The sequence below is a fragment of the Salmo trutta genome, chromosome 19 (genome assembly GCF_901001165.1).
Source record: "Salmo trutta chromosome 19, fSalTru1.1, whole genome shotgun sequence".
Lineage (NCBI taxonomy): Eukaryota > Metazoa > Chordata > Actinopteri > Salmoniformes > Salmonidae > Salmo > Salmo trutta.
In genome coordinates this window covers 20,142,430-20,167,331 of record NC_042975.1, presented here as the reverse complement: position 1 = coordinate 20,167,331, position 24,902 = coordinate 20,142,430, and the positions used below count along the sequence as shown (strand labels likewise).

The 24,902-nt window shown below is 45.8% G+C and overlaps 1 protein-coding gene across 1 annotated transcript; it reads right to left on the bottom strand.

Moving 5' to 3' along the window:
- On the bottom strand, positions 1-24,571 carry exoc3l2a (exocyst complex component 3-like 2a). Its single transcript, XM_029700054.1, has 13 exons — positions 24,405-24,571; positions 17,337-17,828; positions 15,357-15,577; positions 12,458-13,187; positions 11,131-11,245; positions 9,304-9,414; positions 9,023-9,123; positions 8,809-8,919; positions 6,167-6,302; positions 5,796-5,918; positions 5,370-5,525; positions 2,694-2,815; positions 1-637 (listed from the first exon to the last, which is right to left on the bottom strand). Exons 2-13 carry the CDS (start codon positions 17,801-17,803, stop codon positions 319-321), a joined length of 2,712 nt encoding a protein of 903 aa, XP_029555914.1. The 5' UTR covers positions 17,804-17,828; positions 24,405-24,571; the 3' UTR covers positions 1-318.
- Between the last annotated feature and the right edge of the window lie 331 nt (positions 24,572-24,902).

The window sequence follows — 24,902 nt, the reverse complement described above, 5'->3', positions numbered from 1 at the left end:
TGGGGACTTTGCATTTCTTATCAGTAGTAGTAAGTTTCACAGTAGTTTGTGATTCTGCCCCATTGTAGTAGTCGCAGCACATACAGTAATATGACAGAATTTAAGATTGAGTACTCTTCGAAGTGTCATCATCAACAAACCTCTACCTCTCTTATTTAAAGCAGAAATCCAAACATCCAAAAATCCAAATTCGATCATAAAGCTCCATCAGTATCAAGTAGTCATAGAAATGCACACATGGATACAGATTAACAGGTGAGCGAGCCTCTGTTCTACCAAACACTTTATGTGCATCAACTCCATACGATTTCCTTGAAGTCAATCATAATCCATATCCTTGTCCTCTTTCAGGTGCTCCGGTGGCAGCGTGGTTCTGTTTCTGGGGCTTCTCTTACGGTGTCGTCGAAGCCGGGCCTCTGAGAACCAGTTGGCGAGGGTCATGGCAACACGGATGAGGCCCAGGTTGATGCAATGCACCTCAGAGGTGACAGGGATGTCTGAGAAGAGGGCATGATCCCTGCTTGGCAGGGTAGAGCCGTTGCTGCTCTCAAAGTCTCGGACCACGTTCAAGATCTCCTGGCGCTCCGCCTGACGTATCATCCCCCGCACATTTAGCAGGGTGGAGATGTGCTTCTTCCTGCGGTAGGATGAAGGGAGGAAGAGAAAGGAAAAATAGGGAGGGAAGATAGAGACCGATGTTAGTGTGTTCGGTGGTTTCAGGAACCTTCATGATTCAATCATGTTGTAGAGCAAAGGGCCATGACTTATTATGTTCAGTTGATCTATTGATCATTTTTAAAATTATATTTCACCCCAAATGGATATATGGGGGAGTCCCAGTGGTAAACGGCAGACTTTGATCTATGAAAATACAAGCGGCTAGTAAGAAAACAAAAGAGTGATGCTTGCAGAGACTCCTTGTGCCTGAGTGAGTTAACATGTGTCCAGGTTGTCTTGACCTGCTCCAGCTCCCTCCTTTGATTCCAGAGCATGGCACCAGACTGTCTCTCACAGGTTGGCAGGAACAGGAAGTACTCTGCAGCAGCTTCCTGTCTGCCTGGCTACGGGTCATGCGTCACACATTGGGTACGCTGCCAGCTAGCCAGCCCTTAGCTGACCCCACAAAACACACAAACAACGAGGGGCCTGGGACCTTGTGGGGCCCTCCAGCCTCTGCCACTCAAAACAGCCCCTTGGTCCTCTCCAAGAATAAAGCCAGTACACTCAACCTATATGGACAGGGCTAAATTGAAATGTTTCTTACAGAATAAATATGAAATGCATATGCACAACCATGGTAGCAATTGAAAGGAAACAGTTTGGAGATTATGGGAAAATTATTAGGACAAAGGTGAGGACGCAACAGTTCACCTGACACAATACTGAATCCAATGATTTTATGTGCATTTTATATTTACTGTACTTTTCGTCGCATTTGTTGATAACAAAATCTGACAATACTCTGGATATATTCAGTAATATGATAAGAATATTCCTGGAAAATGTGGGGTAGGTGCAACATAAGCCAAAACTAACTACAAGGGTTTGTGTGAGAGTGGCCACACACCTCTCCAAAGTGTTCACAGTTCCTAAGTCATTTTAATGCACTTTTATGACTCAAAGTAGAGTCTTCAACTATAAGGTGTTTTTTTCAGCTCTCCTAGCTGTGCCGTTGAGGAACTACAGAAAGCACACTTGTAGGTTTTTTGTTTGGAACACAACCCTGCATCCCAGCACTCACACAATTACTGTTGTTGTTTATGTAATCCAAGAACAGTCCATTATAAATTGCTATCTGGGCCAGGTGGGCATCATTTTTAAGCTTGTTCTATTGCCAACATGACTAGCTAGGTTATAAAATACGATATTACAGCGTTAGGGTTTCACAATGCAATTCAGGGAATCAGATAATGTTAGTGCTTGTTCCGTGCTAATTGTCTTCACAATAGACAAACATATATACTCATTCTGTTCAGAACAAACCAGGGTATGACGCCATGTCATCTTGTAACTGTACATCAAACATAGTGAAACTAAACATTGACGCTCTATATGACATGAGTTTTATGATATGGAAATCTGAAGTGCACATTTGGACTCACGGGTGTTTGGCTGCTTGTATGACATCAAAGCGGTATTTATTATAGTCCTCTTAATTTACAGCATTTCCCTCAGTCAGACAACAAAACATTTGCAAAAGTTACCCAATTAGTGGGAGGGATGGGGGCAACTTCTTGTCGCGCAAGGTGATCAAGTTCAGAACGGCTGTCAGTCAAAACCCATACAGCGTTGTTAAGCTCAGAGCCAGAGCTCTGACGTCATGTATAGCTTGTTATTTTACAGAATCTGCGTTCCAATTTAGTCGTTTATCAGTGCCCAAATGTGCCATTTTCAACTTGTATACAGGCAGGAGTGTAAAGGGTTAATAATGGTATGTTCCCACTCTCTGCTGACCTATTGTGTCAACAGAAACTCTATACGTGGACTTAAATTCGGCTACATATGTCCAGATGTCAAAAACAGCACTTTGTGAAACTGCACCGTGGCATGTAGGTTCTGGGTACTGTGGCATAGCGTATTTAGGAAATGGTGACCAATGAACGACATTTGCCAAATTTGTTCATTGTTTTCCAACTCTGGACTTTCAAAACTTTGCACAATACTGTATTCCCCAAAATGATGAAAACCCTTACCGTATGTCTGGAAACTCTTTCACCAGAACAGCAACCTCCATCTGGATGGACGGAGTGTCCTCCAGGAGAATGATGTCAGCCAGGTGAGCAAGGACACTGTCCAGCCAAGAGGATCCTGACTCCTGAAAGAGGAAATATTATGTAAAATAAGTAATTATAAACGTTTGTAAAACAATTCATATGGACGAGTTGCATAAGTACAAAGGTCAATCATCTCATTGTCCATCAGCCATCAACAGATAGGTGCAATCCATCATTTTCTGACACAAAAGCTCTGTGTGGACGTACCCATAGACATTAATACCAACATCATGCACCAAAATCATCTATCAAGATTCGTAGTCCTATATTCTTAGAATAAAAGGTGCTATCTTGGACCATAAACGGTTAATTGGGTTTACAAAACAGTTGTTGGGAGTGTTGAGCTAAATCATCTTATCGCGTTCAGATAAAGTTGAAGTCGGAAGTTTACATTCACCTTAGCCAAATACTATTAAACTCAGTTTTTCACAATTCCTGACATTTAATCCTAGTAAAAATTCTCTGTCTTAGGTCAGTTGGGATCATCATCTTTATTTTAAGAATGTGAAATGTCAGAATAATAGTAGAGAAAATTATTTATTTCAGCTTTTATTTCTTTCATCACATTCCCAGTGGGTCAGAAGTTTACATACACTCAATTAGTATTTGGTAGCATTGCCTTTAAATTGTTTAACTTGGGTCAAACGTTTCGGGTAGCCTTCCACAAGCTTCCCACAATAAGTTAGGTGAATTTCGGCCCATTCCTCCTGACAGAGCTGGTGTAACTGGATCAGGTCTGTAAACCTCCTTGCTCGCACACGCTTTTTCAGTTCTGCCCACATATTTTCTATGGGACTGAGGTCAGGGCTTTGTGATGGCCAGTCCAATACCTTGACTTTGTTGTCCTTAAGCAATTTTGCCACAACTCTGGAAGTATGCTTGGGGTCATTGTCCATTTGGAAGACCCATTTGCAACCAAGCTTTAACTTCCTGACTGATGTCTTGAGATGTTGCTTCAATATATCCACATAATTTTACTTCCTCATGATGCCATCTATTTTGTGAAGTGCACCACTCCCTCCCTCCTGCAGCAAAGCACCCCCACAACATGAAGCTGCCACCCCCGTTCTTCACGGTTGGGATGGTGTTCTTCGGCTTGCAAGCCTCCCCCTTTTTCCTCCAAATATAACAATGGTCATTATAGTCAAACAGTTCTATTTTCGTTTCATCAGACCAGAGGACATTTCTCCAAAAAGTACAATCTTTGTCCCCATGTGCAGTTGCAAACCGTAGTCTGGCTTTTTTTATGGCAGTTTTGGAGCAGTGGCTTCTTCCTTGCTGAACAGCCTTTCAGGTTATGTCGATATAGGACTCGTTTTACTGTGGATATGGATACTTTTGTACCTGTTTCCTCCCGCATCTTCACAAGGTCCTTTGCTGTTGTTCTGGGATTGATTTGCACTTTTCGCACCAAAGTACGTTCATCTCTAGGAGACAGAACGCATCTCCTTCCTGAGTGGTATGACGGCTGCGTGGTCCCATGTGGTTTATACTTGCGTACTATTGTTTGTACAGATGACCGTGGTACCTTCAGGCGTTTGGAAATTGCTCCCAAGGATGAACCAGACTTGTGGAGGTGATAAGAGAATTATCTATTAAAGGTAAATGAATTAATAGACCATGATGAATTATTAGTTATACAGAATGGTTAATGAATAATCAATGTAATGATCAATGTAGGGATAGATAAGTTTGATTAGTTCTGGAAAGTTCAGGAACCATGTGATAGGGAAAGGAATGTGTATATGCAATTAGAGGGACACCAGGAGACACATGGTCCTGGGAGTGCAAGCTTCAAAGCATTTCTTATCTTGAGGGAAAGAAACAGGCGAGCTCGGGAGAGTGATAAAGAGGGTGAGAAGTTTGTGGGGGAGACAGGTCACCAACAGTTTGTGTGTAAATGCATGTGCGTAAGAAAGCAAGAACTATATAATGACTGTTTTGTTATCCTGACCTCAGAACGTTCTCTGAATAAAGCTACAGATACCTTTTGCAGAAAGCTGAGTCCTTGCCTAATTATTTTAACCCATTGTCTTACAAACCTTGGGCATTAGTCAAGGTGAATTGATTCTTGATTATTATCATCAAAGATATAGAATTCCTTTTACAGGAGGTCTACAATTGTTTTCTGAGGTCTTGGCTGGTTTCGTTTGATTTTCCCATGATGTCAAGCAAATTCGCACAGAGTTTGAAGGTAGGCCTTGAAATACATCTACAGGTACACCTCCAATTTACTGAAATTATGTCAATTAGCCTATCAGAAGCTTCTAAAGCAATGACATTATTTTCTGGAATTTTCCAAGCTGTTTAAAGGCACTGTCAACTTAGTGTATGTAAACTTCTGACCCACTGGAATTGTGATACAGTGAATTATAAGTGAAATAATCTGTCTGTAAACAATTGTTGGAAAAATGACTTGTGTCATGCACAAAGTAGATGTCCTAACCGACTTGCCAAAACTATAGTTTGTTAACAAGAAATTTGTGGAGTGGTTGAAAAAAGTTTTAATGACTCCAACCTAAGTGTATGTAAACTTCCTACTTCAACTGTAGTTGTTTATGGTCATTACGACTGTAAATCAGAGGGATGACTGACCAGGTCTTTAAAGAGCCCTTTAAGCTGCTTGGCCTCGTCCTGCAGCCGGAATGCCATCCTCTTCCTCATCTTTGATGATGTGCAGATGACCCGTCCTCGCATGATCGCACGCAAATACTCCACCAAAACCCGCCTGTGTATCTCCCCCACCAGTATCTGTCAATCAAACAGTCAACCACTCAACCATTCAGTCCCTCAATCATAACATACAGTGCCTTCAGAAAGTATTCTGACCCCTTGACTTTTTCTACATTTGTTACATTACAGTCTTATTCTAAAATGGATGAAAAAGTAAATAAAAAATCCTCAGCAATCTACACACAATACCCCATAACGGCAAAGCGAAAACAGGTTTTTAGAAATGTTATTGCATGTATTTTGTGCAACATGTTATCATGTGTTAGGTGTGTGGTCATTGGTGGAGACCTGATAAGGTGGGCAGTCCATTCTTCTGAACTTCTTAAAGTGTTGTTTGACGCTTGCTTCGATGGCCTCAAAGGCCTCAGTGTTGTTTAGCCACTTCCTTTTCACCAGCTTGTCAAAGAACGGCTGGAACAGAAATACACAGCTTTGACCCACATGAAGTGATGAACATTATGCTCCTATTGTAAAATGCACATCTGTGTAAACGTTAGAGCATGTGTGTTTGATCAGTCATATATGACTGTGGAACTGGCAAGTTGTGTGTTGGGGAAGGAATGTTTAGATACATTTATGTTTTGTGTCAATAAATTGTAAGGAAAACATTTTTTGCGCCCTACCAAAGGAGGATACATTTTAAAAGCACATTGCCTCACCCTGATGTGCTCAAATAGTCTTTCCGTCAGAACCCTCACTGATTGGTTAACAATCCTGTCCAGGGAGGAGTTAGCTCTCTGTGTGGACTCCTCATTGCTCTGTGGGTCACACTGCCTGCAACGCTGTACAAAGGATCTACACAAAAAGTGGAATGCAAACACTGTTGGTGAGTTCAGGTAGTGTCAGAATGATCTGAAACTCATATTTCTGACTTGGAAAAACCGTTTGAACCATTTACAACCTTAATAATGTGGATAACCTAATTTGACCATGTGGTCTATTTGTCCCTTTGTCAACAACATTTGGTGCATGACCATTAATATTAAATAAGTCTGAAGGTTCTGCTTGCCTGAGTTAAAATTCCTCATGATAAGCTGCATACCACACTATTTACCAAGAGAGATTTCATCTATATTTTTCGTAGCTGTCTATTTACCACCACAGACCGATGCTGGCACTAAGACCACACACAACAAGCTTTATAGGGCCAGAAGCAAACAAGAAGATGCGGCGCTCCTAATGGCCCGGGGATTTTAATGCAGGAAAACTGAAATCTGTTTTAACTCATTTCTACCAGCATGTCTCCTGTGCAAATAGAGGCAAAAAAACTCTACAGACAGTGGGGCATGCAAAGCTCTACCTCACCCTGCATTTGGCAAATCTGACCATAACTCCATCCTCTTAATTTTTGCTTACAAGCAAAAACTCAAACAGGAAGTACCAGTGATATGCTCAATACGGAAGTGATCCAATGAAGCGGACGCTAAGTTACAGGACTGTTTCGCTAGCACAGATTGGAACATGTTCCAGGATTCACCCGATGGCATTGAGGAGTTTACCACATCAGTCATCGGCTTCAATAATAAGTGCATCGACGATGTTGTCCCCACAGTGACGGTACGTGCATACCCTAACCAAAAGCCAAGATTACAGGCAACACCTGTACTGATCTAAAGGCTAGAGCTCCCGCTTTCAAGGAGAAGGTCACAAATCTGGACGCATATAAGAAATCCCCTTACGACCGACGAACCATCAAACAGGCAAAGTCCCAATACAGGACAAAGATCAAATCCTACTACACCGGCTCTGACGCTAATCTGATGTGGCCGCAGGGCCAGACGGATTACCAGGATGCGTACTCAGAGTATGCGCTGACCAGCTGGCATGCGTCTTCACAGACATTTTCAACCTCTCCCATATGGGTCTAAGCAGACCACCATAGTCCACGTGCCCAAGAACGCCAAGGTAACCTGTCTAAATGACTATCAACCCATAGCACTCACATTTGTAGCCATGAAATGCTTTGAAAGTGTGGTCGTGGCTCACATCAACACCATCATCCCAGACACCCTGGACCCACTCCAATTCGCATACCGCCCCAACAGATCCACAGGTGATGCAATCTCTATTGCACTCCACACTGCCCTTTCCCACCTGGACAAAAGGAACACCTACATATGTGAGAATGCTGTTCACTGACTACATAGTGCCCTCCAAGCTCAACACTAAGCTAAGGACCCTGGGATTAAACACCTCACTCTGCAATTGGATAATGGACTTTCTGACGAGGGTAGGCAAAAACACATCTGCCACACTGAGCCTGAACATGGGGTCCCCCGTCCTTAGCTCCCACCTGTACTCCCTGTTCACCTACGACAGTGTGGCCGCATATGACTCCAACACCATCATTAAGTTTGCCGACGACACAACGGTAGAGCGTCAAGTTCCTCTGTGTCCACATCACTAAGGACATATCATGGTCCAAACATCAATACAGTCGTGAAGAGGACACGACAACACCTCTTCCCCCTCAGGAGGCTAAAGAGATTTGACATGGGCCCTCAGATCCTTGAAAAGTTCTGCAGCTGCACCATTGAGAGCCTCTTGACTGGCTGCATCACCCCTTGGCATGGCAACTGCTCGGCATCCGACCGCAAGGTGCATCAGAGGGTAGTGCATATGGCCCAGTACATCACTGGGGCTGAGCTTCCTGTCATCCAGGACTTCTATACCAGGCTGTGTCAGAGGAAGGCCCTAAAAATCTTCCGGTACCGGAAAGTCAAGTCTGGGACCAAAAGTCTGCTAAACAGCTTCTACCCCAAATCCATAAGACTGCTATACAGTTAATCAAATAGCTACCCAGACTTTTTGCTTTTACCCCTACCTACATGTGCATAGTACTTCAATCAATCACCTAACCAAACCTACATGTATATATTACCTCAATCAATCACCCCAACTACCTCGTAACCCAGTACATTGACTCGGTACCACTACTCCTTGTATATAGCCTGTATATAGCCTCGTTAATGTTATTTTATTGTGTTACTATTTTCTTTTTTATCTATTTGCTAATTGTCTTACTTTTTAACTACATTGTTGGGAAAGGGCTCGTAAAGTAAGCTTTACATGGTAAAGGCTGCACTTGTTGTATTTGGCGCATGTGACAAATACAATTTTACTTATCAACTTTAGCAAGATTGCCAACTAATTGTAAGCAATGTTAGCTAGCTAACTGGAGACGCTCTCGTCTCATTTACCACTTCACCAACTGAAAAATACACGTTTTCGATAAGCATTTGAATGGAGCATCAGTTAACATAGATGCCACAGGAGATGACTTCTCTGTCTGGGTATCTACCTGAGAGGCGGGCAGCAGTTGACCAGAGAGATGGTCCTGGAGACGTATCCATCACCCCGGTCCCCAAACTCAGCCTGGGTCTCATGGAACATCTCCACCTTTCTCTGGAAACTGGACATAGTAACATTATGAAATTAAATCCATATATTGATTCACATTGAGGTTGTTGATTGAACTCAATGTCCATGTCTTTATAAACACATCTTCTCCTCACCTATATAGGAAGTCAGACAGTCCATTAAGATTGCAGCGGGCCACCCTGGCCCCCAGAAACTGGCTTACAGCTGTGGATCTGTCCAGGTCTACCTTTAGTCTCTGTAACAACCACGCACAGATACTGATCAGAGCAGGAACTTCAAAATCCAACCATCCAAAATAGGTCACTCCTATATTAATGGGAGATTTACAAATGTCTTTGAGTTGTTTGCCACAATGTCCAATGGTGACCTACAGATCTAATGCACAGTAGTGTCTGTGAGTGATAGTGTGACAGACCTGGATGACAGAGCGGGCCAGATTGGACTGGTACTCCTCTATGTGCAGCGTTTGGGCCCACCGCCTCTCCTCCTCATCCAGAACCTGAGTGAGCTCTGTGGACACCTTCTCCTGCGATAAACAGAACACACACAACCATAAAGTCCATTGCCTACCCAAGAAACAAGTATGGGAAGTTTCAGTACCGTTAGATTAGTGCCAGAACCATTACCTCGGTAGGTGGGATTTTTTTCCCCCTGACAGTGTTCAGTATTAATGGACAATTCCACCACTTTTCAACCTAATTTTCATTATCGCCATCACAATACCAGTCTCTACATATGTGAAAATGGCGCATTTCTGTTTTGTAGAAAGATATATAAAGGTTCTACCTGGTGATATCATCGAAAGTTAAAGCAATGATTTTCAAACACTATTGTATGTGTTTTGCGGTGACTTGGGGAGCAAGAAAATACATTCCAAATAATATTAAATAAAATGTTATTTGTCCCACGGGCCAAGTACAACGGGTGTAGACTTGAAATGCTTGTTTACGAGCCCTTCCCAACAATGCAGAGTTAAAATGTATAATAAAAAGAAAAATAGTAGCACAAGAGGAATAAAATGCACAAGAATGGAGCTATATACAGGGAGTACCAGTACCAGATCAATGTGGAGCTATATACAGGGAGTACCAGTACCAGATCAATGTGGAGCTATATACAGGGAGTACCAGTACCAGATCAATGTGGAGCTATATACAGGAAGTATCAGTACCAGATCAATGTGGAGCTATATACAGGGAGTACCAGTACCAGATCAATGTGGAGCTATATACAGGGAGCACCAGTACCAGATCAATGTGGAGCTATATACAGGGAGTACCAGTACCAGATCAATGTGGAGCTATATACAGGGAGCATCAGTACCAGATCAATGTGGAGCTGTATACAGGGAGTACCAGTACCAGATCAATGTGGAGCTATATACAGGGAGCACCAGTACCAGATCAATGTGGAGCTATATACAGGGAGTATCAGTACCAGATCAATGTGGAGCTATATACAGGGAGTACCAGTACCAGATCAATGTGGAGCTATATACAGGGAGTACCAGTACCAGATCAATGTGGCGCTATATACAGGGAGTACCAGTACCAGATCAATGTGGAGCTATATACAGGGAGTACCAGTACCAGATCAATGTGGAGCTATATACAGGGAGTACCAGTACCAGATCAATGTGGAGCTATATACAGGGAGTACCAGTACCAGATCAATGTGGGGCTATATACAGGGAGTACTAGTACCAGATCAATGTGGAGCTATATACAGGGAGTACTAGTACCAGATCAATGTGGAGCTATATACAGGGAGTACCAGTACCAGATCAATGTGGAGCTATATACAGGGAGTTCCAGTACCAGATCAATGTGGAGCTATATACAGGGAGTACCAGTACCAGATCAATGTGGAGCTATATACAGGGAGTACCAGTACCAGATCAATGTGGAGCTATATACAGGGAGTACCAGTACCAGATCAATGTGGAGCTATATACAGGGAGTACCAGTACCAGATCAATGTGCAGGGGTATGAGGTATTTGAGGTAGATATGTACATGAATGCAGGGTAAAGTGACTAGAAACAGGTTTTGAAAATCACAGTTTTTCTTACTTTTAATTCTATCCCTGTGATGTAACAGAGAAGCATTTTTTAAGATCTTTCTTCTTATCTTTTTAACCACAGATCATATAAATGCGGCATTTTCACACATGTAGACACTAGTATGGTGCTGGAGATAATGAATATGAGGTTGAATTGCACTTTAAAAGCAATGTGATTTTACCCTGACAGTGTTCAGGCAGTCCTGTTCCAGTTGGTCCACTGTGTCTTGGTGCAGTAGGGGTTCCAGTCGGGAGTAGTTAATTGGGGTTTTCATGCCAACGGTGCCCAGGACATCCCTTAAAAAAGACGAGAGGGAGAGTGAGGAAGAGATACTATGTGTCACTATCCAGTCAAGTCTCACATTTCAGATCTGAACAAATACCTGTAAAGATCTATGTTAATATTCACGTACATGGACTTCCTTGATGTTCTTATCTTACACTCTTATATAAAAATATATATTTTTGTCCCCATAGGTGAACCCTTTGGTGGTGAAACAGGTTCTACTAAGAACGTATAACATTGTATTAATGAAAGGGTTCCACTGGAACCAAAAATTGATAATGGGCGCGTTTGAGTTGTAAGGCTAACGTAGCCGACTGTAGACGAATGTCAACAAGAGCAGTCAGGGGAGGTGCATCTGCAACAGCCGAAAATGGCGGACACTGTTGTGGTTTTCCTAGATGAACATGGCAGTGTCAACGTAGTTGCCATTGTTTGTGAATGTTTTTCTTTATAATATCAAAATAAGCATGTCTCTAACCCCCAGATCACACAGTCACAAACTGAAATCATATGTGGGTACATTGTACAATCAATTGATGAGAGAGAGGTCTCAAATATCACATTCATTTCTGAACTATTGTCCAAAGTACCTGTACATCCATGAATGAGTTTCTATGATTTGTAACTATTTCTGATGTATGTAATGTGATGTATTAATCAGTATTATTCATTCATTATTCTACTATTTCATGTATTTTTATTCATTTATTTTTGTTTATCTCATGATTGATTTTACATATGCTATTAGATTGCCGAATGGGGGGTGGGAGTTTTTAAATACATTAATAGAAATAATAAAAACTTGATATGAAAAACTATATTACATTAATTTGTATATATCCAATGTATACTAATGGACTTTCACGTGGGTCAAACAAAAACACCTTAATGATTGGTTGACAATAGAGCCTCCCACAATGCAGGTGATGGCTGCAGGATGAAGTTGGTGAAGAGAAACTGCAGAAACTTGCAGTTGACTACAGTCAAAACGTCATAACCTTTGATCACGTGGTTCATGCAGTCGACATGTAGGCACAAGTCTGAAAATGTTTATACACATAACGCAACACACTTTAAAAGGCAACTTGACAAAATTGATACGCTCATTTTCATAGGGTTTTCCTAAGGGGACAATTAAATAACCCTTTATGGTTCTAGGTAGTACCTTCTTTTCTAAGAGTGTATACATTTAATGTTGTTATGTTATGACTTCTGACACTGACCTGTTGTAAATGTTGTAGAACCAGTCCAGCATAGAGTAGACGTCAGTGATCTGAAGCTGGGAGCTGGTAATGATTTTCAGGCGTCTGGCCACCGCCCGGTGGTAGCTCTGTACATACACCTGGAAGGCCTGGAACTCCTCCGGGTAGACCGACACCACGTTCCTCCGTGCCGCGTCCAGGTCGTCCACCATGCGTCCCCTTAACCTCTCCAGGTACAAGGCCAGCTGCCCCGCCTGAGTGTCCACCTGCTGCGGCAGGCTCCAGTCTGCCGCCTCCGCCACCGCCTGCCGCCATTTCAGCTTGAGCTGACGGGGCCTCTGGCTATGATGGGGCTGGAGGCCCTCCCTTAAGGGCTGGGTCTGGGTCTCCTCTCTCTGGGCCTGGGCAATGTCAGCCTGCTCCTCCTGCTGAATGACCAGCACCACCAGTCCCAGGTTGGGCCCGGCTGAGGGCTGGCGGAGGGACTCCCTCACCACGTCCCACATCTCCTTCTGCAGGGCCTCATACAGCAGCTCCACATCCTTGGCCTTGCGCCTGCTGGCGTCCCGTGACGCGTTGGGGCTGGAGGGGTTGTCGAAGGACCCGGGAGGGGTCACTCCTGGGGGTGTGGATGGAGGCGTGGGGGGGTGTGGCAGGAAGGCCAGTAGCTCGCACTCGTGCTCCAGCTCCTGGATGTGTGTGTCGGCCAGGAGGAGGTCCCTCTGGTTGACCAGCTGTAGGATCTCCAGCACTGAGGGAAGAGAGGGAAGGACAGATAGAAGAATCCCTTTCAAACTGTTCAGTATATTGTTTTGTACAGAGTATTACCGTATGGGTAGGAACAGGTGGGGTAAGTGAGGAGAAAAAGTACATGTTTTCATCAGGCTATATTGTGTATGAAATATCAACATTGACATATTGAAGGATGCTGATACAGTTGAAGTTGGAAGTTTACATACACATTAGATAAATACATTTAAACTCAGTTTTTCACAATTCCTGACATTTAATCCTAGTAAAAATTCCCTGTCTTAGGTCAGTTAGGATCACCACTTTATTTTAAGAATGTGAAATTATTTTAATAATGGAGAGAATGATTTATTTCAGCTTTTATTTCTTTCATCACATTCCCAGTGAGTCAGAAGTTTACATATCCTCAATTAGTATTTGGCAGCATTGCCTTTAAATTGTTTAACTTGGGTCAAACGTTTCGGGTAGCCTTCCACAAGCTTCCCACAATAAGTTGGGTGAATTTTAGCCCATTCCTCCTGACAGAGCTGGTGTAACTGAGTCAGGTTTGTAGGACTCCTTGCTTGCACATGGTTTTTCAGTTCTGCCCACAAATTTTCTATGGGATTGAGGTCAGGGCTTTGTGATGGCCAGTCCAATACCTTGACTTTGTAGTCCTTAAGCCATTTTGCCACAACTTTGGAAGTATGCTTGGGGTCATTGTCCATTTGGAAGACCCCCTTTGCGACCAAGCTTTAACTTCCTGACTGATGTCTTGAGATGTTTCTTCAATATATGCACATAATTTTACTTCCTCATGATGTCATCTATTTTCAAGTGCACCAGTCCCTCCTGCAGCAAAGCACCCACACAACATGATGCTGCCACCCCCGTGCTTCACGGTTGGGATGGTGTTATTTGGGTTGCAAGCCTCCCCTTTTTACTCCAAACAAATGGATGGTCATTTTTGCCAAACAGTTCTATTTTCATTTCATCAGACCAGAGAACATTTCTCCAAAAAATACGATCTTTGTCCCCATGTGCAGTTGCAAACCATAGTCTGCCTTTTTTATGGCGGTTTTGGAGCAGTGGCTTCTTCCTTGCTGAGCAGCCTTTCAGGTTATGTCGATATAGGACTCGTTTTACTGTGGATATAGATACTTTTGTACCTGTTTCCTCCAGCATCTTCACAAGGTCCTTTGCTGTTGTTCTGGGATTGATTTGCACTTTTCGCACCAAAGTACGTTCATCTCTAGGAGACAGAACGCTTCTCCTTCCTGAGCAGTATGACGGCTGCATGGTCCCATGGTGTTTATACTTGCATACTATTGTTTGTACAGATGAACGTGGTACCTTCAGGCGTTTGGAAATTGCTCCCAAGGATGAACCAGACTTGTGGAGGTCTACAATGCTTTTTCTGAGGTCTTGGCTGATTTCTTTTGATTTTCCCATGATGTCAAGCAAATTCGCACAGAGTTTGAAGGTAGGCTTTGAAATACATCCACAGGTACACCTCCAATTGACTCAAATTATGTCAATTAGACTATCAGAAGCTTCTAAAGCCATGATATCATTTTCTGGAATGCATCTCCTTCCTGAGCGGTATGACGGCTGCGTGGTCCCATGGTGCTTTTACTTGCGTACTATTGATTGTACAGATGAACGTGCATTTGTAAATTGCTCCCAAGGATGAACCAGACTTGTGGAGGTCTACAATTTTTTTTCTGGGCATGCTATATACTACACTGTCCTTTGACTGTCTGCTTTGCTCCCTACGGAGCTCTGTGAACAGTTGCTCTGGATTAAGTTTTATCTGAAGGGATCAGCAGTGGGAGGAAGTGCAGTCATTTCCTGCTTTCACAGTCTGGTGCTGATTGAACCCGATGACTGAGGGGATCTGGGGACCGCTCACAGCTCATCAGAGACCAGCGTGGGATTGGTGGAGGAAGTACTGCAGGAGCTGACCAGGAAGTTCCTGAGTTTCCGACTTAATAGACTCAAGTGAGGTTGGACTCGTAATGTGAACACTGAAACGTACAACGCTGACTGACATGCCACAGACAGAGGTAACCTGCACTGATCCTTACATGATTCAGAGGTTTCAGATTATGTGCCCTGTGATTGGCTGGACCAGCAGAACACATACCATATCTCCCCACTTGATTGGTTTGTTTTGGAGCGCCTTGTATACCTGAGAGTGGTTCCCTAGGTTTGACCACTGGCTCTTCCTCCTCCAGCTCCTCCTCGGCCTCCTGGGAGTTGTGGTCCGACAGGGACTCCCTCTTCAGTTTGCTAAGGCTGACCATCCTGAGGAAGGAGGGCCGGCGGCGAGACTCATCCTCGCTGTCAATGCCCAGGTCCCCGCAGGGCAGGCTCTCTCTACGCTGTGTCTGCTTCCGCCGCCCTGCAAATCTAGAAGCAGAAGAGAACCATCAGGAGAGAATAGGAACTATATTATGGCTTGTTACACTGTCAACCTCACAGTATGGCATTGAAGAGAGAGAAGAGCTATGTGTGGATTCCCAGAGTCAGAGATATTGTGTGGGAATTAAGGTTCCATCTCAAATATAAATGGAATGGGATACATACGTGTTATCAAATACTGTAAGGTTCAATGCTAACAGGTGACTACCATATCCAGACTATCATATGCTATAAATAAGCAGTTATTTAAATGCTTGTGAGGTGATTGTAGCTCTAAGCCAGGGATGGGCAACTGGGGGCCGCAGCCCCCCTTTTGAAGGCCCTCAGTTAAATTTCCAAATTTCCCAGGAACTCAGTCAGGGTCTCAACTTACTGTTGCGAGTTAGAATAGTAGAACACACAAGGTGCAATTTCGAAATTTGGTTGTGCATCAGAGGTTTCTCATTATGTCAGTCACTGATGGTCAGTCACTGATAGTCAATTGTGGGTTGGATGTGGGTATGGATGTGGGTACACAGACCTGCGAGAAACTGCGGCCCCTCATGAGGAGTTCTGATTTTTTTGTGGCCCCAACCCCCATCAAAGTTGCCCATCCCTGCTCTAAGCAATCCAGATTGGAATTTTTGATGGCTGCCTTTCCCTGGCTGCAACAGTCAAAGTGAAAACAATGTCCCGGTTATACGTAGTGCCATTCACTCAATGCTTACGTACACAAGATAGCATTAGCAAACAAAGGGAGTTCCATACATAAACATGGTGAATTTTTACATTACATAACCAATTAGGAAATGATTATGCTATATGCTGTGAGCATTTCCGTCATTTCGTTACAGCTATCACAGTGCTACAAAATAGTTTCTAACTTAGTCATATTACAGTGCCTACAGAAAGTCTACACCCCCTTTAACTCTTTTCACATTTTGCGGCCTTAAAATTGTATCTAAAATGGATTAGAATTGGGTTTTTTTTATGGGTATGCTTGTCATCGGCAGAGACTGGGGAGTTTGTCAGGATCAAAATAAATATTAAAGTAGCAAAGCCCAAGTTAGAGTAAAACCCACCTCAGTCTTCTGAAAACCTAACCCTAGGATAGGGTTTTATTTTTCAGAGACAATTACACAAATATTTATGCCGAAACACACCAGAATAGCTTTCCAAGAGGTGTTGTGTGTTCATGAGTGGTTTAATCACAGTCTTGACTTAAAATTGCCTGAAAATCAGAGACAACGTTTCAATATTGCTGTTCATCAATCATTCCCAACCAAACTAAATGAGCTTGAGCAATTTTGGAAAAAACAATGGATATATGCTGCCATAAGAGAGTGCAAAATTGGTAGAATCTTATTCCAAATGATTCACAGCTGTAATGGCTACCAAAAGGTGCTTCCACCAAGTATTAACTCTGGGGTTTGAAGACAATCAAGACAATCAATAATTTAGAAAAAGTTACTTTCTTTCACTTTGAAAATGTGGACTAGGTTGTGTAGATCTGTAGAAACAAATTAATTGAATCCCTTTTTAGATTACATTTTAAAGCAGCAGAATGTGAAAAAAAGTTAAAGGGGGTGTAGACTTTCTATTGGCACTGTATATATAGAGAGACATTACATTTATGTTAAACTGTGGCTCTGGACCCGTATTTATAAAGCGTCTCAGAGTGGAAATGGTCCTCCCTGTCCATGCAATCTTATTCATTATGATCTAAAAAGGCATCTGATCCTAGATCAACACCGTCCATCCCACTTACCGTAGCAGGGTCATGATTTCCTCTGAGCTCCTGCGGATGCCCTTCCTCTTCTCTTTCTCTGGCGAGGGCGAGTGGGGGTCCGTGGGGCTTCGCAGGGACGGGCTGGTCCCCCACACGCTGCACCCCGACATACGCAGCCCCTTCCCCAACTTCTCCAGGGTTTTCAGGGGGGAAGAGCCGCACAGTCGCTCCAGAGTCCCCCTCAGGGGTCTTCCCCCTTTAGGGGCCCCGGTGCCATGCCTCTCCATGTTCACTTCATTCTCCTCCTCTTCCCCATCTCGCGACAACCTGCACTGGAGGGATTTTGCTCCACGGCCCACCAAAATGGGGGGGTCGCCCTCGTTCCTCTCCTCCTCCAGGTTCACCTCCTCGAAGGGACTCAGGCCCAAGTTTAACCTGGGCAAGATGAGTTCACTGTTCCCATGGTTACTCCTGGTCCTCCCTGGAAGGTTTTTAAGGATGGGCATGATGCTTGTGCTCAGGGATCAAATACTGCAAGGACACAAGGCCACTTAGTTAGAACAGAGAAAGAGATCACAGATCATATGAACAAGCTAGTTAGGCTAGCAATACCAAGAGCTCAATATGAGTGTGGGCTGGAAAAGGTTGAACAGAACACCCCAGCTAAAACCAGAATGAATGAGAGAGTAACATTGTAATTGAGGACCTACAGAATATTCTAATAGCATAAGAACCGTTGCAATGAGACTATTCTGTATAGGCTTTACTCAGCGATTAAATACAAACACAGACGATTACCCAACAGCTTTCTCAAGTTACCGACAGTACAACATGTGTATGGGTAACTGGCCCACCCCGGGGGTGCCAGTTACCCCGGGAGAAGATTATGGCATGGGGTTTCACACTAGTGTTAAAATCCCTTTAATCAGTTTTACTTTGAAATTCTTTAGTAGGTAATACTTAAAAGCTATAAGTCTAGTTGTCTTATTTTAATTATTTAAATAAAATATTGAGGAGGTGTCACGATTCCTACCGACGGTGGTGCCCCCTCCTGCTCGGGTGGCGCTCGGCGGTCGTCGTCACCGGCCTATTAGCTGCCACCGATTCCCTTTTTGTTTTTCCCTTTTTTTATGTTTTCTCACCTGCCCTGAGTTAGTCATTAGGAGGGCTATTTAGTTCAGCTGGCCCGCTTCCTATTGTGCGGGATTGTCTTTCTGTGTGTCGACAGCTGTTTGTTCGACTGTGCTTGTTAGTTGTATTTTCCCCTGTTGTTGGGAGCCCTTTATTTTGTACGTTGTGGTTTGATTAAAATTACCACACCGTGTTCGCTGCTTCCTGCGCTTCTTTCCGCCACACCACAGACAAGCCGTTACAGAATCCCGCACCACAAAGAGCATGGAATCAGCAGGAGCAGCGGGCACTTCACTACCCTCGATGGAGGAACGTGTCCTACAAAATACATCGGTCCTGCATCGCATCGGATCCGCCATGGACCAGGTGATGGAGAGGATGGACCGATGGGAGAGGAGTGGTATCCTCTCTCCACCTATACCCCCCCGATACAACCATCTCCTCCTCCTACGACGTCTGGCTCTGGCGCGCTTCGCCTGGCACTCCCGAGGGAGTACGATGGGACGGCGGCTGGGTGCAAGGGGTTTCTTCTCCAGTTAGAGTTGTACCTGGCCACCGTCAGGCCTGCTCCTACAGGAGAGGAGAGCGTGAGTGCCCTCGTTTCCTGCCTGACGGGCCGAGCTCTGGAGTGGGCTAATGCGGTCTGGAACTCTCCGGACTCGGCGAGGGACCACTACCCAGAGTTCACCCGCCGCTTTCGGGCTGTTTTCGACCACCCCCCCGAAGGTAGAGCGGCGGGTGAACGGCTGTTCCACCTCAGGCAGGAGACGAGGAGCGCTCAAGACTTCGCGCTGGAGTTTAGGACCTTGGCTGCTGGAGCGGGGTGGAATGACAGGGCCCTCATAGACCACTACAGGTGTAGTCTCCGGGCGGACGTCCGCAGGGAGCTGGCCTGTAGGGACACCAATCTATCCCTGGACGGACTTATTGATATGTCCATACGGTTGGACAATTTGCTGGCTGCCCGCGGGCGTTCGGAGAGGGTCCTGCCCGTTCCACCCCCGGGCACCCCCGCCCCTACCCCTATGGAGGTAGGGGGGGCCGTGTCAAGGGGCACCGGAGGAGGTGGCTTCTCCTGCACCAGCTGTGGTCGGAGAGGACACACGGCCGACCGGTGCTGGAGGAGCCAGTCTGGGAGTCGAGAAGGCAGGCAGAACACTTCTCGGTCACCTCAGGTGAGTCAGCACCAGACTCGCCCAGAACCCCCTGTTGGTCATGTGTTTTTGCCTGTTTCATTTTCTAACTTTTTTCCCTCTTCCCAGCATAGGGCGCTAGTTGATTCAGGCGCAGCTGGGAACTTTATCGACCGTGGACTTGCCATTAAGCTGGGCATTCCACGGGTGCCGATAGATTCCCCCTTCCCCGTGCACTCCTTAGATAGCCGACCATTAGGGTCAGGGCTAGTCAGGGAGTCTACGGTGCCGCTGGACATGGTAACGCTGGGGAGTCATAAGGAAAGCATTAACTTTTTCCTTACTGATTCACCTGCGTTTCCGGTGGTGCTGGGTGTCCCCTGGCTGGCTGGTCACAATCCCCTCATTTCATGGAAACAGGGGGTTCTCCAGGGGTGGTCGGAGGAGTGTTCAGGGAGGTGTCTAGGAGTTTCCATAGGTGCCACGTCGGTGGAGAGTCCAGACCAGGTGTCCACCGTGCGCATTCCCCCTGAATACGCCGATTTGGCGATCGCTTTTTGTAAAAAGAGAGCGACTAAATTACCACCTCATCGACAAGGGGATTGTGCGATAGATCTCCAGGTTAACGCTGCGCTTCCCAGGAGTCACGTGTACCCCTTGTCACAAGAGGAGACGGTGGCTATGGAGACATACGTCACGGAATCCTTGGGACAGGGGTATATTCGGCCCTCCATCTCACCCGCTTCCTCGAGTTTCTTTTTTGTGAAGAAAAAGGAGGGAGGTCTGCGTCCGTGCATTGATTATAGAGGTCTAAACGCGATCACGGTGGGGTTTAGTTACCCACTACCTCTTATCGCTACGGCGGTGGAATCATTTCACGGAGCACAGCTCTTCACAAAATTGGATCTCAGGAGCGCGTATAACCTGGTGCGTATCAAGAAGGGAGATGAGTGGAAAACCGCCTTTAGTACCACATCAGGCCATTATGAGTACCTCGTCATGCCGTATGGGTTGAAAAATGCTCCAGCCGTCTTTCAATCCTTTGTTGACGAGATTCTCAGGGACCTGCACGGGCAGGGCGTGATTGTTTATATCGATGACATTCTGATATATTCCGCCACCCGCTCCGCGCATGTGTCCCTGGTGCGCAAGGTGCTTGGTAGACTGCTGGAGCATGACCTATACGTTAAGGCTGAGAAGTGTGAGTTTTTCAAACGAGCCGTCTCCTTTCTGGGTTATCGCATTTCCACCACGGGGGTGGTGATGGAGTGTGACCGCGTTAAGGCCGTGCGTAATTGGCCGACTCCAACTACGGTGAAGGAGGTGCAGCGGTTCTTGGGCTTTGCCAACTACTACCGGAGGTTTATCCGGGGGTTTGGCCAGGTAGCGGCTCCCATTACCTCACTGCTGAAGGGGGGGCCGGCGCGTTTGAGATGGTCGACGGAGGCGGACGGAGCCTTCAAGAAGTTGAAGACACTGTTCACCGACGCGCCCGTGTTGGCGCACCCGGACCCGTCTTTAGCGTTCGTAGTAGAGGTGGACGCATCCGAGGCTGGGGTGGGTGCTGTGCTATCACAGCGCTCGGGTGCGCCACCGAAACTCCGCCCCTGTGCTTTCTTCTCAAGGAAGCTCAGTTCGGCGGAGCGAAATTACGATGTGGGGGACAGGGAGTTGCTAGCGGTAGTCAAAGCCTTGAGGGTGTGGCGACACTGGCTTGAGGGGGCTAAGCACCCCTTTCTCATCTGGACCGACCACCGAAACCTGGAGTGCATCCGGGCAGCGAGGAGACTGAATCCACGTCAGGCAAGGTGGGCCATGTTCTTCGCCCGGTTTAGGTTTACCATCTCATATAGACCGGGTTCCCTTAATACTAAAGCCGACGCGCTGTCCCGTCTGTATGACACGGATGACCGACCCATCGATCCAACTCCCATCATTCCAGCGTCAAGGCTGGTGGCACCAGTGGTGTGGGAGGTGGACGCGGACATCGAGCGGGCACTGGTGTTGGAACCTGCGCCGACGCAGGTGCCCGAGGGGCGCATGTATGTGCCGCTCGATGTTCGCGATCGGTTGATTCGGTGGGCGCACACGCTACCTGCGGTGGGTCATCCTGGTGTGGAGAGGACAGTGCGGAGTCTAAGGGGGAAGTATTGGTGGCCCACCTTGGCTAAGGACGTGAGGTCATATGTCTCTTCCTGTTCGGTGTGTACCCAGAGTAAGGCTCCTAGGCATTTACCGAGAGGGAAGTTACAGCCCCTCCCCGTTCCGCAACGACCATGGTCGCACCTGTCTATCGACTTCCTGACAGATCTTCCCCCCTCTCAGGGGAACACTGCGATCCTGGTGGTTGTGGATCGGTTTTCTAAGTCCTGCCGTCTCCTCCCCTTGCCCGGTCTCCCTACGGCCCTGCAGACTGCGGAGGCCCTATTTACCCACGTCTTCCGGCACTACGGGGTGCCGGAGGATATTGTCTCTGATCGGGGTTCCCAGTTCACATCCAGGGTCTGGAAGGCGTTTATGGAGCGGCTGGGGGTCTCGGTCAGTTTAACCTCCGGTTATCACCCCGAGAGCAATGGGCAGGCGGAGAGGGTGAACCAGGAGGTGGGCAGGTTCCTGAGGTCGTATTGCCGGGACCTGCCAGGGGAGTGGGCGAGGTATATTCCCTGGGCAGAGTTAGCCCAGAACTCACTTCGCCACTCCTCTACTAACATATCACCCTTCCAGTGTGTGTTAGGGTACCAGCCGGTCCTGGCCCCATGGCACCAGAGCCAGACCGAGGCTCCTGCGGTGGAGGACTGGGTTCAGCACTCCAAGGAGACCTGGAAAGCAGTACAGGACTCACTGAAGGAGGCCAGTGCCAGGCAGAAAAGGAGTGCTGACCGCCACCGCAGTGAGGCGCCGGTGTTCGCACCGGGTGACAGGGTCTGGCTCTCGACCCGGAACCTGTCCCTCCGCGTGCCCTGCCGGAAGCTGGGGCCGCAGTGTGTGGGGCCCTTCAAAGTCCTGAGGAGGATAAACGAGGTGTGTTATCGGTTGCAACTCCCTTCCTATTACCGTATTAACCCCTCGTTTCATGTGTCTCTCCTCAGGCCGGTGGTGGCTGGTCCCCTACAAGAAGATGAGGTGCCGGAGGTCCCTCCACCCCCCCTGGACATCGGGGGGTCCCCGGCGTACAGCGTAAGGGCCATTCTGGACTCGAGACGCCGGGCGGGGGACCTGCAGTACCTCGTGGACTGGGAGGGGTACAGGCCGGAGGAGAGGTGCTGGGTGCCGACGGAGGACGTCTTGGACCCATCCATGTTGAAGGAGTTCCACCGCCTCCGTCCGGATCGCCCTGCGCCTCGTCCTCCGGGTCGGCCTCGAGGCCGGTGTCGGCGCGCTGCGGGAGCCGCGCGTCAGGAGGGGGGTACTGTCACGATTCCTACCGACGGTGGCGCCCCCTCCTGCTCGGGTGGCGCTCGGCGGTCGTCGTCACCGGCCTATTAGCTACCACCGATTCCCTTTTTGTTTTTCCCTTTTTTTATGTTTTCTCACCTGCCCTGAGTTAGTCATTAGGAGGGCTATTTAGTTCAGCTGGCCCGCTTCCTATTGTGCGGGATTGTCTTTCTGTGTGTCGACAGCTGTTTGTTCGACTGTGCTTGTTAGTTGTATTTTTCCCTGTTGTTGGGAGCCCTTTATTTTGTACGTTGTGGTTTGATTAAAATTACCACACCGTGTTCGCTGCTTCCTGCGCTTCTTTCCGCCACACCACAGACAAGCCGTTACAGGAGGAAATGATGTTGCACATGTCACAATTAATATCCACTCTATGAGGAGATTTGATGTAAAGTCCCTCTTTTTAACTCAGGAAATAAAAAGTGGTGTCTGTCTGTGGCTGGCTACATTATTTTGTTTCACTAAAGCACTTAAGTATATAAACAATTTGGTATAACATCGGTCTTGATGAAATCACTTAAAATTCCTCCCCAAATTCACGGTGAAAGAATTGATTGGGTCAAGTGGTTTTAGTGCTTGGCTACCTGGGACACTAGTTTGCTGACACTGCATGTAATTACACTAAGTACTGTAGACTACTATGTAACAATGTGTCCTCATACACTACTGTATAATGCACAGGTATTATAGCCACACTTATTATAAAGTGGAACACAGAGGTTTTTCTCCAGAAATAACCATGCAAATGCATAGTAACTAGTTGTTCTTAAAGTCCTGGTAAATGGAAACATTAAAGGTATATGAAAATAATTGAATTACTAGCCCTGTCTAGAAATATATAATATTGGTTATAAAACTTGTTTTTCCCTTTTTGTTCCTTAGAAACCTTGTCAGCGTCTGAAAAGGCCTACATTGAAATTGTCCATTATGACCCTGTATGTACCAAATCCTAGGATTTAGTTACCAAATTGTAGTACCAAACAAATAGTACAAAGTATTACCTTGTTATTTTCAAGTACTTATAGCATAGACCATAGATGATTGTAAACAAACATCTACCTGTTTCTGAAGAACAACAAAACAATCCACAGTGGCACATACTTAATTTTTTCTTTCCTTGTAACAAGGTAGACTTTATGAGCTATAAATCTAAAGGACTTTCTGAAGATACAATATAATACTTATGACAGACAGACTACAGTAGGGTATCCTTCTCAATCAAACGTTTTGATATCTCATGAACTCTCAGAGACAGTTTTTTAGAGCAAACCAGAACACACCATCACAACGGTAATGCAAAGCTATATGCATTATTGTATCGGCTTTAAAGATTTAGAGAAAGGACAGCAAGAGGCACAGCAATCAGAGGTGCACCATAATAAGATAATAAGATCTTAATTCCTCTTACCTTGTGTAGTTAATGCACAGTGTCTCAGTAGAATGTCATCCCAGTGTGTGTATCTCCACTGTTGCTCAGGAGAGCACTGTGCTCACCCGGCTTCCTGACTGGTTGTATTGTAGCTGAAAATGATGCTTTTTCCTGAGGAAACTGTGTGTGTGTGTGTGTGTGTGTGTGTGTGTGTGTGTGTGTGTGTGTGTGTGTGTGTGTGTGTGTGTGTGTGTGTGTGTTGTATTAATGTCTGTCTGAGCTTCAGTTGATAAGTCTGTGTGGTGCTTTTACATTCTGAATTGACCTGAGTAACAGAGAATATCTTCAATGGCTTCCAAGCAAATTTACTCTGAAGCATTTAAACAATCGCCTGCACTGCTTCGACATGCGGTCAGTCTAACATATACAATATTCCGGAAAATGTCAAAAGCTGTTTGTAATATAGATCTCGAAGAGATCATGTGAACAGATAATGGGCTGGTGTGTTTGATATCTTCAATGACAAATCAAAAGTAT